The 17,148-nt window shown below is 42.8% G+C and overlaps 1 protein-coding gene across 1 annotated transcript in view; it reads left to right on the top strand.

The window, feature by feature from the left end:
- Positions 1 to 17,148, top strand: part of LOC122922310 (pleckstrin homology domain interacting protein) — a 177,080-nt gene that overhangs the window by 12,825 nt on the left and 147,107 nt on the right. The window contains exons 9-13 of the mRNA XM_044272879.1: positions 380 to 420; positions 1,193 to 1,291; positions 1,464 to 1,611; positions 7,606 to 7,740; positions 9,239 to 9,367. Of these exons, the coding sequence (XP_044128814.1) occupies positions 380 to 420; positions 1,193 to 1,291; positions 1,464 to 1,611; positions 7,606 to 7,740; positions 9,239 to 9,367 (552 nt within the window). The remainder of the gene's footprint in view (positions 1 to 379; positions 421 to 1,192; positions 1,292 to 1,463; positions 1,612 to 7,605; positions 7,741 to 9,238; positions 9,368 to 17,148) is intronic.

Here is a 17,148-nt window from a genome sequence, read left to right as displayed (position 1 = left end):
CAAACTTTTATGTTGATTTGTCGAATATTCTTTGTTGCCTTTTTCATTACTATGTTACTAGTATAAATAAATATACCTATTCAGCATCATCTTGGGTTTCTCTGATACTTACTGAAGTAAGGTAAAGGGGAGGAGGCTTTTAAATGATTGTTCTCCACGTTGTTTCCTGTCCCTGGGAGGCGGGGTATCCTCCTGCTTCGTGCAGTTGTTGGAGGCTAAATGGAGAATCCAATTACTGCCAAGTGTAATTATAAATCTCTTTCTACTGCAATCTGCAGCAGGAGGTGGGGAGAGTCAGAAGCTTATGAATATGAGGACTCCTTGGCACAAGCTATAATATAATTTAATAATGTATTTTTTTTTATTTTCTTTTGTTTAGGATAAAGTGGACAGCATTCAGTTTTCAAACAACAGTAGTCGGTAAGTGGTGGACATGGGGCATTATAGAATATGAATATTCAGTGCTGCATCATACACCATGAATGCTGCATACTGTAATTTAGAACACTTATGACTCAGTTACCTTACCAATCACTGTACTCTGTAATTTGCAATAAATACTTTGATTAAACGGTCTTGGGTTGTGTTCGTATTTGCGTTACGTGTAATGGAAGCTTTGATGTGGTGTCAGATCCTTCATAAACATTGGCGACTGACCCCTTTTGACTTAAAATGGGGTTCTATTGTATTGACAGAATAGTGCAGAATGCAGTGCTATTCTTTACATTAAATCTGACTGACTTTGTGACAGAGGCCCCCAGTGGAGCCTCCAATTCAAAAGTGAATATAGTCTTAAACAGAATCTTTATCACCATGATGTTGGACTGTTATCTGCAGTAATACATGATTAATACATAATACAGCACATACGAAGTCCAGATCTCCTCCATTTTTACATTTTCCTACTGACTCCTGTTCCCCTGCTGTCAGCACTCAAACCAGGGCTGAAATGCGCAGTCCAGACTGCTATGCTAACACGATGGAGAGGACCCATGCACTGCAGTCCTGACGGGGTAGTACGGGCATCAGGTTAGTAGGTAAAGATAAACCAGCTATCTGGACTCCATATCTGCGGTACTACCCATTTACTACTGCAGATAATATCCAAGATCATGTTGACACATTCCCTTCAATTAAAAGTTAACAAAAATTGGCTTTTGCCTCTCCCCTATTTAATTTACTCTTTTTTCAGCTTTGTTAGTGGGAGCCGCGATGGGACTGCTCGTATTTGGCAATTTAAGAAAAAGGAATGGAGAAGCATTTTACTAGACATGGCGACTCGCCCATCCAGGTGAGATGGGTGATTTATTTTTTTTTTTTTTTTTTAAATATGAGTCTCTACTTGTAGAGGCAAATCTGAACATTGCCACTATAATATATTGGCATTTGGGAAGGCAGTCTGTCACGTGATAACATATATAATTATGTATTATTGACCTTCTTTTCTAATCTTCTCTCCTCAGTACTCAAGGTGTGGAAGACAAGATCGCAAAGCTTAAAGTGACTATGGTGGCTTGGGATCGTCATGACAACTGTGTAATCACTGCAGTCAATAACATGACTTTAAAAGTTTGGAACTCATACACTGGACAGCTCATCCATATCCTTATGGTAACATGTCGAACTATAAAGTTATTAAAATTGACAATTCTATTAAAGCCACAATCAAGAGTCTTTAACAGTTTGGTATGAAAGTGCAGAAGCAGCAGAATCTGAAAAGAATTGTCCACTCCTTTACAAGTGATCCTCAGGATAGATCGGCTCTGACTTTCTGCACCCCCCCTCCGATCAGCTGTTCAGCAGTAGCTCTGGCGCAGATTTCACTTCAACGGTAACAGTTGTGCAGTAAGTTCATTGCACAACTGACAAAGCTGTGTCGTTCTGCCACTGCCTCCAAGGCATCAGAGCTGCTGCAAAGCAGCTGATCAGGCGGGGTGTGGGGTGTTGGACTCCCATGATCAAATAGTAATGGCCTAGGATAATTTATCACTTGTAAAGAAGTGGACAACCTCTTTCAAGGCTTTTGACTCCTTTGTATTGATATTTTATTTGCTTCCTAAATGTAAAACTAATCAACTTTCTAAATAGGCTTCTTGAAGAATGTCCTACCATTTTGTTGCTATAGAGCAGGCATGCTCAACCTGCAGCTGTTGTAAAGCTACAACTCCCACAATGCCTGTGTAGGCTGATAACTGTAGGCTGTTCGGGCATGCTGGGAGTTATAGTTTTGCAACAGCTGGAGGGCCGCAGGTTGAGCATGCCTGCTGTAGATTGTATGCAACTCTTTTTGACATGACTGGCTATGCTTTTGTCATACAGTGGATATAAAAAGTCTACACACCCCTGTTAAAATGTCAGGTTTCTGCGATGTTAAAAAAATGAGACAAAGATAAATCATTTCAGAACTTCTTCCACCTTTTAATGTGACCTATAAACTGTACTACTTAATTGAAAAACAGACTGAAAATAATGTGGTTGCATAAGTGTGCACACCCTCGTATAACTGGGGATGTAGCCGTGTTCAGAATTAAGCAATCACATTCAAAATCATGTTAAATAGGAGTCGGCATACACCTGCCATCATTTAAAGTGCCTCTGGTTAACCCCAAATAAAGTTCAGCTGCTCTAGTTGGTCTTTCCTGAAATTTTCCTAGTCGCATCCCACAGCAAAAGCCATGATCCACAGAGAGCTTCCAAAGCATCAGAGGGATCTCATTGTTAAAAGGTATCAGTCAGGAGAAGGGTACAAAAGAATTTCCAAGGCATTAGATATACCATGGAACACAGTGAAGACAGTCATCGTCAAGTGGAGAAAATATGGCACAACAGTGACATTACCAAGAACTGGACGTCCCTCCAAAATTGATGAAAAGACGAGAAGAAAACTGGTCTGGGAGGCTACCAAGAGGCCTACAGAAACATTAAAGTAGCTGCAGGAATATCTGGCGAGTACTGGCTGTGTGGTACATGTGACAACAATCTCCCGTATTCTTCATATGTCTGGGCTATAGGGTAGAGTGGCAAGACGAAAGCCTTTTCTTACAAAGAAAACCATCCAAGCCAGGCTACATTTTTGCAAAAACACATCTGAAGTCTCCCATAAGCATGTGGGAAAAGGTGTTATGGTCTGATGAAACCAAGGTTAAACTTTTTGGCCATAATTCCAAAAGATATGTTTGGCGCAAAAACAACACTGCACATCACCAACAGAACACCATACCCACAGTGAAGCATGGTGGTGGCAGCATCATGCCAAGGGGCTGTTTTTCTTCAGCTGGAACTGGGGCCTTAGTTAAGCTAGATGGAATAATGAACAGTTCCAAATACCAGTCAATATTGCACAAAACCTTCAGGCTTCTGCTAGAAAGCTGAACATGAAGAGGAACTTCATCTTTCAGCATGACAACAACCCAAAGCATACATCCAAATCAACAAAGGAATGGCTTCACCAGAAGAAGATTAAAGTTTTGGAATGGCCCAGCCAGAGCCCAGACTTAAGTCAGATTGAAAATCTGTGGAGTGATCTGAAGAGGGCTGTGCACAGGAGACGCAATTTGACAGATTTGGAGTGTTTTTGCAAAGAAAAGTGGGCAAATCTTGCCAAGTCAAAAGGTGCCATGCTGATGGACTCATACCCCAAAAGACTGAGTGCTGTAATAAAAAAGGTGCTTCAACAAAGTATTAGTTTAAGGGTGTGCACACTTATGCAACCATATTATTTTATTTTTATATTTTGTCTTCCTTCTACCTAAACAATTTCAGTTTGTTTTTTCAATTGAGTTGTACAGTTTATAGGTCACATTAAAGGTGGAAAAAGTTCTGAAATGATTTATTTTTGTCTCATTTGTTTTACATCACAGAACCCTGACATTTTAACAGGGGTGTGTAGACTTTTTATATCCACTGTACATCCGAATACATGCTCCACCTGTCTGCTGTCGACTTAAAGATCTGTTCTATCCCACACTTACCTCAAAGTAGCACTGTTATGTTATAGAACTCAAGCAAACTGCATTGGAGAGTAGAGGCGGATTTCAAGCAGTAGATAATAGCTTAGGGGATTAACACAATTGCGATTACCAATTTTACACCAATGTTAAACAAGTATTTTCATGCAAGGATTATCGTATTATTACATCTTATTGTTTGTATTCGATCATTTACTCGCTTACTCAATGATCGTTACTGTATTGAGACCGGTATAGGGAGAGTAGCACTTCTGCTTTTAAAGGATAACCGTCACATTTAGACCCCAATTTCAATTTTCATATATGTAGTTACTAATAACACGATATTCCAGAATCAGGTTACTATTAGACTGACTTACCCCATATTTAATAAGATTCAGCCCTTAGCAACCAGTCTGCATAAAACTGCAATTTCACTATTCTGTTAAGATGGCCGCCACTGCCCTCACCCTGAGGCTAATCCCGCCTGCCCTCACTAGCCAGTAACAATAGCCCCCCAAAAGTGTCAGTAACCAGAGCCCTCCCCCTAAAGGGTTAATCTCCTGCAGCACAAAGGGGTCCTCTTACCACATGTTGCTTTCATTTATACACTGAGCAGATGGGAGATCTCCCTTCCCTGGTCTGCACTGCTCCAACTCTACTTCTCCAGCTCTGCTGAGTGAGGGAGCGTCTGCCAAGTGCAGGGACAGGGAGAAGTGCACACAACCCAGGCACTGTTATCAGCTACTGGGAGGACCTGGCTTTAATAATTTACTTACAGTCCCTGGCTGTCAGTAATGTGACCTTGCACGCTGCGTGCTTCTGCGTCCTCCGTCCTTCAACACATAGACGGACCATGCCTAGCAACCCTATTTTAAGCACAGGTAAAAGTAGGCACTAGAGGGAACAAAACTGTGGCATTAAGGGGTAATTGAATACACAGTGAAAAGTTGAAATAGGGCCACCAAGGTGATATCAATCACCACAATCCAATATAAAAATAAATAAATACGACTATCCTTTAAATCATTCACATGTTTGAAAAATCACACAATGCACCCTTACATTACCACAATTGAATAATGACAAATGATCATATATAAGTTCACATCAAAGATTTCACAAGCATTGAATAAGCGTTTTTAGTAAAATCATTCAATTGCTACATTTACATTACACTATTTTCGTTCAACACAAATTTCTAGTGTTTTGAATTGTAATTATCATCCACTCTTATAAATTTTGCCATAGGGGGCACCTGTGGCAGAATCTGCCGGATGTGCGGGCATTATACCACAACAGAGTCTGTTCAGGACATGGAGAGGACTGTATAAGAAGGGGATTGCACTGGAAGAATTCTGAATTCTGAAAAGTGTTAAAGGGGTTGTTCACTTTTTTTTTTTTTATTCATGAACTATCCTCAGGATAGGTCATCAATATCAGATCAGCAGGGGTCGACTCTGTGCACCCTTGTTGATCAGCTGTTTAAAGGGCTTCTGTCACCCCACTAAACTTCTTTTTTTTTTTTTTTTTTATATATATATACTTCTACTTATAATCCCTATACTGCGATTTATGGCTACATAATCTAATTAATCATTTTGGTCCAGTAGATTGTGTTAAAAACGTGCTTTTTAAAATATGCAAATTACCTTGCTACCAGCAAGTAAGGCGGCTACTTGCTGGTAGCAGCCGCATCCTCCGATCCTATGGACGCCCCCTCCGCATGTTGATTGACAGGGCCAGGGAACGGGATCGTCCTCTGCTGGCCCTGTCTGCTATCAAGATCTCGCGCCTGCGCCGTAGCGGTATTCAGTCGGCGCAGGCGCACTGAGAGGCGGCCGCTCGCTCGGCCGCTCCATCCTCAATGCGCCGATGACGTCACATGTACACCCGGCGCAGGTGCATTGAGGATGGAGCGGCCGAGCGAGCATCCGCCTCTCAGTGCGCCTGTGCCGATTGAAGACAGGTACTGCGCAGGCGCGAGATTTTGAATGCAAACAGGGCCAGCAGAGAACAATCCCGTTCCCTGGCCCTGTCAATCAACATGCGGAGGGGGCGTCTTTAGGATCGGAGGATGCGGCTGCTACCAGCAAGTAGCCGTCCTACTTGCTGGTAGCAAGGTAATGTGCATATTTTTAAAGTAAGTTTTTAACACAATCTACTGGACCAAAATGATTAGATTATGTAGGCATAAATCGCAGTATAGGGATTATAAGTAAACAAAAAAAAACTGTTTAGTGGGGTGACGGAAGCCCTTTAAAGAGAAAGCAGCGCTCGTACTGCAGTGGCGGGCAGGTGTAATTACAACTGTGGCATTCCCCATTCACTTCAATGGGATGGCTCTGTCTGTTCAAGTGAAAAGAATGGAGCCTCTCCGTTGTAGTGAATGGGGACGCCATAGTTATTACACCTGCTCGCCACTGCAGTTGTGACAGCAAGCGGGTAAACGGCAAAGAGACTCATCATCCAGCAGCTCGGGGGATATGATAGATCTATCATATGACCTATGATAAATTCCCCTAATAAACTTTTTCTGCAATAATTTACTTAGTGCTAACCTTTCACATTAAAGGTGCGATCTGCAGGCAGCATGTTACAGAGCAGAAGGAGCTGAGCAGATTGATTTATGGTTCTGTATGAAAATATTCACTAACTTGTCATTGATTCATTTCAATTCCTGCTCATTCTGGACATCAAGTGTCTGCATGTACAAGGTTGTCAGTCACTGAACAGATGCTGTCCATGACTTTAAAGCCCAGAACGAGCAGGAGTTTAAATTAAATGCACAATCTGCTCAGCACCTCCTACTGTGACGTAATGCATGCTGCTCAGACACCATGTTCAACATGATCGGATTCATGAGTGTCATTATACTAATGCTACTTCTGTACGTGAGAGTTGGTGAAGACGGTAGACCTTCCATTCCAGCTTTACTGGGATGGAGATGCTTAAGAGGGTTGGGGGCTCAAAACAAATGATGGCATGCAGATTACAGCCTAGAACTTTGCAAACAAATATCATTATCTGTTTTTGTATACGGAAGAAAAAAGTGTTATGCTTTTTAATGTTTTTTCTTAATTAGTTCTTAAAGGGTATGGACACCTTTTTGGAGGCAATGTGTATTAGTGCATTCTACAGATTTTAAGCCAAAATGTATTCAATTTATGTCTGTTTGTCAGTGTATCCATCCAAGTGCTGCTCTGATGGCTCCTTTTCTAGCCCTTATCTCTAGTTCCCTGACCGCTCATAAACAGCCCATTAAACGTAATGCTTATTACTTTCATAAACGTTTAGCGGAAATGAGTGCTTATCAGCTGTTAGCTCGATCTATAGACTTTATCCTCACAATCAGAAGCTCTCTGGCTGATTCACTGAGAATGGGAAGCAATGGTCTGTGCAGAGAAACTAAGGCCTTACAGACAAACTATTGAAAAATTTTAATAGAGACGAGGTTAAAAATTATCTTTATCCTAACAATAAGTAGAGTGCAATGATATGCACCCAGAGGTGTCCATAGTCTGTAAGCTGATCTTGACGCTCAGCCACAAGTCCAAGTATTATCAACACTAAATAGATTTTTTTTTTTTGACTTAATTTACTTTTGGATTTCCCTTTTTACGTAATAAAGCAGTTTATTGTACTAAATGTTTTTCAGGGTCACGAGGATGAAGTTTTTGTACTGGAGTCTCATCCATTTGATCCACGAGTATTGTTTTCAGCAGGCCATGATGGAAATGTCATAGTCTGGGATCTAGTTCGTGGAGTCAAGATTCGGTCTTACTTTAACATGGTAAGCCAATATATGCTTACTGATGTTCATAGTTATCATATTTTTGGAAGTCATTCTTGGTGACCAAAGCAGCTGTAATCTGGGCAGGCAAACGCTCCAAGGACTTCACCATGGATTTGGAAAGCTGAGCAAGGTTACTTATGGCTTGGAAGAGGGAAGAACTGATTTGGGGATGGAGGGATCCGGTAGGGTTTAAGGGCAAGGCACTCGGCACAGACTGGGTCAGGCAGTCTGCAGGGCAGTTTTTTTATTACAGCGGCATATGAAAAATACATAGCCACCTTTGGGGAGCGCCTGTGGTCTGTGGGAGTCATTTACAGAAGAGGACATGCAGACCAAAGAAGGATCCTGAAAGGAAAAGAGTCAGCCTTAGGGTCCATTCACACGTCCATGTGTGTTTTGATCAGCCAAAAACTGACTTCGGCAATGTGCGTTCCGCATTTTGCAGACCGCACATTGCCGACACTTAATAGAAAATGCCTAATCTTGTCCGCCAATTTTCCAGATCCGAGCATAGAAATGAATAGGTCCGCAATTCCGTTCCGTAAAATGCGGAACAGAATTGCGGACATGTGAATGGACCCTTAGGCTGACCTACCGGACAGTAGATATGTAAGGCTCTTCAGAGGTGGTGCTGGAACTAGGAGCAGTGGAGGACCCAGGTATTAAAGGAGCATATGGGGACCCAAGATAAAAGGGCAGAGAAGAAAGTGGTTGGAATGAGAGGGAAGGGGGAACACGTGCTCACCATTTAGCACCTTTGGGCGCTGCAGGGTCACCCATTTGAGGAACTCGCACATGACTGGGTTTACTGGCATTCCACTGCCAATGCAGAAGGGGGGGACGATGACGACTGGAAGCTTGAGAAGGTACTGAAGTACGCACCTGCAGGGGCAGCTTCTAAATTGGAGACCCATGATGAAACCTGCAGAGTGTGAGAAAATAAAATAAATTTTTTTTTTAACAAAATGACAAGACCTGCAGAAGAAAGGCAGTTGATGTCCACCTCCTATGGACACTAGATTTAAAACTGGTTAGTCCAGCGTGTGTGGAGTGGGTAAAGCCCACCTGGGCTGAGCCAACACTTCATATTTTCTGATGGCAGCTAGGCATATACCAAAATTTTCTTTTTTTTCTTGAACCAGGGGGTCCCTTTAAGATTTAGTACAGAGACCTGAATTAAAAAAAAAATTAAAAATTTGTTAAAATTCTGTGTTAAGGTGACATCATGGCGTTATAGACAGGCACCTTATCTGCTATTCTCCAAAGGTGGACAATATCTACCTTAATGCCTAGCAAAAAACTTCTAAATCATTCTGTAACCACCCAATGTACATCTACAGCACCCTTTTAACAGGTGCATCTTGAATGGTGCTAACGCAGTTCATCTCATTATGGCATGGTCACTGCAACAGTGTGGTGAATTAATAGCAGTTTTTTTTTGTATTTTTCACACTATTTGAATATTGATAACATGATATGTTTTTAAACCTTACAGATTGAGGGACAAGGGCATGGAGCAGTATTTGACTGTAAGTGCTCCCCTGATGGACAACACTTTGCTTGCACCGATTCCCATGGTCATCTGTTAATTTTTGGCTTTGGTTCAAGCAGCAAGTATGACAAGGTACAATGTCTCTTTATTAAAAAGAATGCAGAAATGTACAAAACTGGTACTCTTCAGGACCAATAACTTTTTATCAACTGGATAAAATGTTTTAGGCTGGAATACAGCAGTGAATATTGTAGTTTTATTCTGCTGATTCTAGGAAGAAGGTATGCAAATAAGCTCTTAAAGGGGTTATCCAGGTTATATAAATGTATGATAAGAGCTATTATATTACTATATTAAACTTTTCTAAATCGCTTACTTTATTGATTTGGCGCTGTTTCGCCACTGCCGATTTGGCTTATGTGACCCCCGACGTTATGAACCCTGCTCAGGCACTGACTTCTAGTTTACAAGCTTAGCCCTGCTTGAGTGAGAGGCCCGGCTCTGTAAACGAGACGTCAGAGCCTTTGGTGCCCGCCCCTCTATCACTCTCCTCACACAGTGTCTGGCTCCTTCCCTCACTTCCATGGGCCAGTTTACCCGTTCCCCTCCCGCGTCTGGGGATCGTTATTAGAGCCCTGGTCCCCTCAACATGTACACATTACTCTCCTAATACCACCCCCAGGACACACAAATATTGATGAGGGAGAACTCGGGCATTGTTTTTATACACCCCATCAGCATGTACTTCAGCATATAAACACAGCAATAACAGAACCATGAAAAGGTGGGGGTCTTCTCTTAAGAAATCAAGCTTAACCAATGTATACCGTATATAAGTTCTGATAAGTCAGTGTTCAACCTTTTAAGAGGCCTAGAGACATGACTTAAGATTTTTTATTTTTATTTTTATCAGTGAATTTTTATTTATTTAGAGTACAGCATTGGAATCATACACATATCAGTATACATCAGCATGTACATGTTTACATAATACAATATATTGCAATTTTGTTTTTGAGCTACACACTCATTTTAATCAAGTTGCAATGACCTACCACAGACAGGGGCAGCTTAACCCAAGCGGATATTTTATCTTCAAATTTACTGACTAATGGGTCCATGTTGACTCTAGCCCTGACCTAAGGCCAAAATCGGTAATGTGGCGCACCACCGGATGAACGGATCGTTCTAGGTCACCCGTGTATATAAGCATATCATCCGCATATAACGACACTCTTTCCTCCCGAGCACCCACCGGTAATCCTGTCCAGTGATGCGCGTAGTTGACATGCCAGCGGTTCAATGGCCACAGCAAACAAGAGCGGGGATAGTGGGCATCCCTGTCTGGTCCCCCTATGTAGGGTGAATTGTGCACTAAGCTTTCCATTCACTCTTATTCTAGCAACTGGGGATCTGTACAAGAGCCTTACCCATGTCAAAAAACCTGGTCCAAATTCCATAGCCCTCATAGTTCCCCCACAGGAAATCCCACTCGATGCTGTCAAAAGCTTTGGCAGCGTCGAGGGACATCACTGCCCTACATCCCCCAGTGTCCACTGGCCGCTAGAGATTAAAAAATAATCTCAGGTTAATGGACGTACTTTTAGCTGGCATAAAGCCCGACTGGTCTTTGTGAATGATGGTACTAATAACCCTATTTAGACGGTTAGCTAATACTTTTGCCAGTATTTTGACATGCGTTAGAATTCAGGAACATTCCTACAAGGTCCTAACACATTGGTACGTCCTAATATTGCTAGTGTCTACCGTGAGTTTTGACCTATATAGTTCCCTATAATATTTATGAAACTCAGTAAGAATCTGAGTCATCAGACGACAGCATTCCCCTGGCAGTTTTAATGGCCAATATTCTAGAAGCCCCTGATTGTAAAAGGACCACCCTAGCCAGCAAACTACCGCCTCAAAATCTCTGCTGCATTCATGTTCACATGGGTTCTCGCGATGTGTTAGAATTCAGGAACATTCCTACAAGGTCCTAACACATTGGTATAAAACCCCGCAACGTTTACAATATGTCTTGCTGAGTCAGGAAATTGCTGGCGATGTGGGGAAGATTCAGGCACACAGTCATATTTTCTGGTTTTGTCCTAGAATCGTTGAATTCTGGCGTAAAGTGGCTGCAGAAACTGAGGGTATTATAGGCAAACGATTGCTGTCCCCTGAATCCATTTTGCTATGGCTCCCCAACGATTCATGGTGCCCGAGCAAGAAGGATTTCGCGACACAGCTAATCCAAGCGGCTAGACTGCTTATCCCTCTTAAATGGATGGATATCAACCCCCCCGACACTGGAAATGTGGATTGATAAAGTAGACCAAATCTACAGATTAGAGGAACTCGTGAGTTGGGAATTGCGGAAACACCAGGGGTTTCTGAAGTTCTGGGCTCCCTGGAAAAAATATAGGATTCAAGCCCTTTCAGCTTGATTCTATGCTCTTAAATTCCTTTTGCCGATACTGTTTTTGGTTGCTGCAGCTTATTCATGTAAACTGGAGTCTTTAGTTCTCCTGTGTTTTATTGATGAACTCTATTAGTGGAATCAGTCACAACCTTCATCCTTTTAGTTCCACTATTTCCTCCCCCTTCTTTTTGACAGCACATATCCCTGCATGTTCTTCACGCTTGAGAACGACGTGCAATCTGTTATTGATATGTAATGTACAGTTACTGTCAGATGCAATAACTTAATGCACTACGTGTGAACTGCCATGTATACCTCATATATGTATACCGTCTGTGTCGACTGTTATTCATGGATGTTCATACAAAACAGAATGTTCAACCTGATGCTGTATTATCTGTTTTTCGCTTTCAATAAAAAGAAATTTGAATGAAAGAAAATATCTCTGCTGCAAGAAAAAGCGTTTGTCCGCAATTTGATTCAAATGGTCCTTCAATTTATCATGTGCCTCTTTCCACTGTACTTCCCTTTTTGGGGATCGGTCTTTTATATATTCCGCTTCTGAGCTTTTCACGTCTTTCTGCAGAGTATCTGTTAACCCCCTAGTTATTGCCTTTTTTTTGTCCATTTTTTTTTTTATATAGAGACCCCGGATATAGGCCTTCATGGCGTCCCATACAGTTCCAACTGGTGCTGAGCCCGTATTATGAAGGAAAAATAATTTTATTATCTGTAAGTGGGTCCCTTCCATCTAGCAGATCAATCCAAAATGGATTAAGCTTCCAAATACAAGGGCCTCCATGCACATCAGTTTTTACTAATTGTATTTCCACTCGAATAGGCGAGTGGTCCGACAAGCTATGTGGCAGATATTCTATCAGCGATATATATTGCATCATTTCCAGGGATCCTACTGGCAGGTCAATCCTGGATAGTGAGCCATGCGTCGTTGCGAAGCAGGAGTATTCTCGGGTATCAGGATGTTGAATTCCCCATAGATCATGAAGATCCAACTCCCTCAGTAATTTTGCCAGCGAAGTCTCCCGCACTCCTCTCGGGTCAGGGCTCGGATGAAGCCTATCCAGTGTTGGGTGTAGGTATTTGTTAAAATCCCCAAATATGAGTATCGGAATTGAAGGACCTTTGGCCACTAAAGCCATAACCTGTTTGAGCACTATACAAGAATAGGGTGGAGGTATATATATCGCAACAAGAAAGAGGGGCCTTTTGTAGGTAGAACATTGCAGACGAACAAATCTTCCATCTGGGTCTATATTAGTATTATAACATTCAAAAAGTAAGGCCCTGTGCACCAAAACACTGACCCCCCTAGCATGAGTAGAGAACATGGAATGGTAGGAGTGTGAAATCCATGGTTTATGTAGCAGCCTCTGAGAATCTTTGGTTAAGTGTGTTTCCAGCAAGCACAATATGGCTGGTTGACAACTTTGTACAGCTGTAAACACGGCTTGTCGCTTCCGGCTATCTCTCACTCCCCTAACATTCCACGTCAGTACCTGTGTCCTATCTACCATATTGTAACACTCGTATAGTAATGTATAGGATAAGTACCATCATATAAAACAGCAAACTCGCAGCAGAGGTAAGTATAATTAAATAGGGCGTCTTATCGTTACTCTCCCCAATTAAACTCAACATATAAACTCACAAGGAACCCCAAAAAAAGGAAACACCCAGATGGAAGATTTGTTCAGCCCTTAAAACTAGGGATTTGAGGCAGAAAGTTTTCCTGAAACCAGCAACAAGAGGGGGACAAAAAAGCCCCTCAAATCTAGTAGACACAACTAGAGAAGAGAGACTCAGGCAAGGCACCTTGTATATTTAGTTCGTACTGGAAAGGTGCATAGAGAGCATCCAACAGGATAGTACCCAGCGGAAAACGGATCAAATACACTGAGCACTATGTACTTCTAGCCCTGCTGAGCACCCAGCTAATAACGAATGCTGTCACCATATCACGATAGCAGGGTATTGTACAAACCGGAGACACCACAGATATAATACTTATCATCCATTCGACCCAGTCAGCAAGCGCTACGCAGTAGTGTCTCTGACAGTCATTCCCGGTCCCCAGCGGCGGGGTTGAGAACGCCCTACTGATCCAGCCAGCTGGTGGAGTCTTTCGGAGTATCGAAGAAATGCGTTTTTCCTCCAGCAACCACCCGCAACTTTGATGGATACAGCATGGAATGCGGCACGTTTTTTATCTGTAGCCGTCTCTTAATATCTAGAAATCTTGCTCGCTGAACTTCTTGCTCGCTGAACTTCTGCAGAGAAGTCTGGGAATATTAATATTTTGTTGCCATTGATGGTGAGCTCCTGCAGATCTCTGGCCTTATGTAGAATTGTGTCCCGGTCTCGGTAGTGCAAGATCCTGAGTAGTATTGGTCTGGGAGGCGCACCCGGTGGTGGAGGGCGGAATGGTACCCTGTGTGCTCTCTCTATAGCAAAGAGCGGAGACAAAGATTGCGCTCCAAACTTCTCCCTGAACTAGGGTTGGACGATATGAAAAATATTCAGACGGTAACGATATTAATTTTTTTTTATCGCGATAAATACCCCTTTAAAGAAAAAACACAAGGAGACTTTATACTGTTTGGGGGCAGCCACAAGGAGATGTTATACTGTGGGGGGCAGCCACAAGAAGACGTTATACTGTGGGGGGCAGCCGCAAGGAGACATTACATACAGTATGGGGCTTGTGGGGGGCAGCAGTTCATCATGTCATGGGGGAGGTACTGGAGGGACTCATGATGGCTCACTGCGGAGCATGCAGCTAGTGGCAGGCATGAAGGACTGAGTAGGCCAAGACATATAACTGGGGTAATGATAATCTGATAAAGATAGGCAGAGTGGAGTGACCTTACACCTTTTAATAGCTGCCAGTCTGCAGCTGTGATCTCTATATATATATATATATATATATATATATATATATATATATATATATATATATATATATATATATATATATATAATATAATATATATATATATATATAAAATATATATATATATATATATATATATAATAGGGTCTCTTCTCTCCGCAGCGCGTGTGGGTCGGTCGGAATCGGACGGAGTGTGGGTTCTTCTGAGTTCTTCTCTGACTGACTTTCCTGCCATTCGCTGCTGTACTGCGCTGCTCAACTCAGCCTGGGGGCGTTACCTGATTCCGACGTTAGACGTCGGTCGGTGGGCGGAGACAGCACATTCGGAGCAAGCAGGAGGAGCCACTGCTGGAAGAAATTGGTAGATAATGATGGGGAGGGCAGCTGCGGACTCAGTTTTTAAAGCAATGACGTCACGAAATATACCGCGGTATTTAGGAAACAGCGATATCGACATATCACAGGTTTTTTTAATACCGCGGTATATCGCGATACCGGTATATCCTTCAGCTTTTTCCGGAACACCCACCAGTCTAAGGTTATTGCGTCGGGACCTATTTTCTAGGTCTTCTGTTTTTATTGATAAAGGAGGGTGGTTTTTACCCTTGAGGGAGGCCCGGGACAATACGACGAGAGCAATAAACATGATTTACCAGGCTGTTACTTCTAAGACCCCGTCATTACTCCTGTCAACTGATGCCGAAAAGGCTTTTGACAGGGTTAACTGGAAATTCATGTTTGCAACCCTTCGTCATATTGGACTAGGTGAGAAGATGATGTCCAGAATTATTAATCTTTACTCCAACCCCACGGCAGTTGTCAAAGTGAATGGCCAATTTTCCTCGCCCCTGTCCATCCGCAATGGAACGAGACAGGGTTGCCCCCTTTCCCCTCTAATATTTGTTCTATGCCTAGAACCGCTTCTATGTCACATTAGGGGGAACCCCGATATTGCTGGTTTACAGATACTTGGGACCTCACATAAAGTCGCAGCCTACGCTGATGATCTTCTATTTTTCCTCACCAACCCGAGGATTACCATCCCAAACCTGATGAGGGAGCTCAAAATATATGCCCACCTTTCGTACTTTAGGATTAATTATCAGAAATCTGAAGCCTTAAACATTAATCTCCCGTCTGCCACGGTCACGTCGATTGCCGAGAACTTCCCCTTTAGATGGGCACGCTCGTCTCTAAAGTACCTTGGAATATTCTTGACCCCCACACTCTCTGACCTTTTACCAGGTTAACTACCCACCTCTTCTCCAGGCCATAAAGTCTGACCTAGATAGGTGGCATAAAGGCACGTTTTCATGGTTTGGTAGGATTTCTATCTTTAAAATGAACATATTACCAAAAATCCTCTACTTCTTTCAAGCCCTTCCGGTCCATATTCCTAGACTCTTTTTTCACAATCTCTTGAAGATGTTGTCTCAATTTATTTGGGCTGGCAAACCGTCCAGGATTGCTAGGTCGATACTTTTTCGGCCTAAGCTGGAAGGTGGACTAGGGTTACCTGACTTTATTTCATACCACAGAGCATCTCACCTCCTCAGAATTGTAGACTGGTGTCGACACAAAGCCTATAAACAATGGATCTCGGTCGAACAATCTTTTCTGTCCACTCCTTTGCCTGCTACTCCATGGTTAGACACCTACATACCGCTTGATGCTCGTTTACACCCAACCATAGGGCCCTCACTGAAGGTCTTCTCCTCCATTCAGAATCTCCCCAATATCTCTCCTTCCCCCTCTCCTATGTTCCCTCTGTTGGGTAATCCACAATTCCCCCCGGGGTTGGAACAAGGTCCCTTTCGAACTTTGGTAAACTGCAACAAATTCAGGGCCCATCATTTGATCGCCTCGAATTTGTGGCTTTCCCCCCAACAAGTCTCGGAGATGTCGGGTACCCCTACCATTAACCCCTGGCAGTCTCGTCAACTTAAACACTTCATGGCTACTCTCCTTCCGGCAGAGTCCTATGTCCGTGAAAAAACTGACTTTGAGTTTCTATGTGACCAATCAGGTGTGTCGCGCCGCACCCTTTCTCGAATGTACTACCTACTACTCAATCCGGCCAATCAACCCCCTCCTAACTTTATCTCCCAATGGGAAGCGGATATAGATTCCACACTTTCATCGGAACAGAGACTAAGGCTGTACACATGCGTTCATAAAACATCTATTGCCAGCAATGTTCAGGAGGCTGGTTTCAAACTGATGTCCCGTTGGTATAGAGTCCCTACTAGACTTCACTCCATTTTTCCGCACACCTCGCCTTTATGTTGGCGTTGTGGCTCGGAGAGAGGCACTATCCTACACACATTCTGGAGCTGTCCTTGTCTCTCCGGTTTTTGGGACTCGGTCTGGTCAATTACCTCTAAATTCACCACATATACTCTCCCTAAAACACCGGGGTTCTTCCTCCTCCATCAGTGCGAGATTCCTCTCTCCTCCTACAAAAGGTCTGTGGTTAGACATCTGGTGAACGCTGCAAGAGCTTGTATTCCGTCTCTCTGGAGGCAGCCAACTGTTCCCTCTGTTTCCATGTGGATCAACAAAATCCAGGAGACCATGAGA

This window comes from Bufo gargarizans, unplaced genomic scaffold (assembly GCF_014858855.1).
Source record: "Bufo gargarizans isolate SCDJY-AF-19 unplaced genomic scaffold, ASM1485885v1 fragScaff_scaffold_186_pilon:::fragment_2:::debris, whole genome shotgun sequence".
In the NCBI taxonomy this organism is placed as follows: Eukaryota; Metazoa; Chordata; class Amphibia; order Anura; family Bufonidae; genus Bufo; species Bufo gargarizans.
This window is presented reverse-complemented; position numbering and strand designations above follow the sequence as displayed.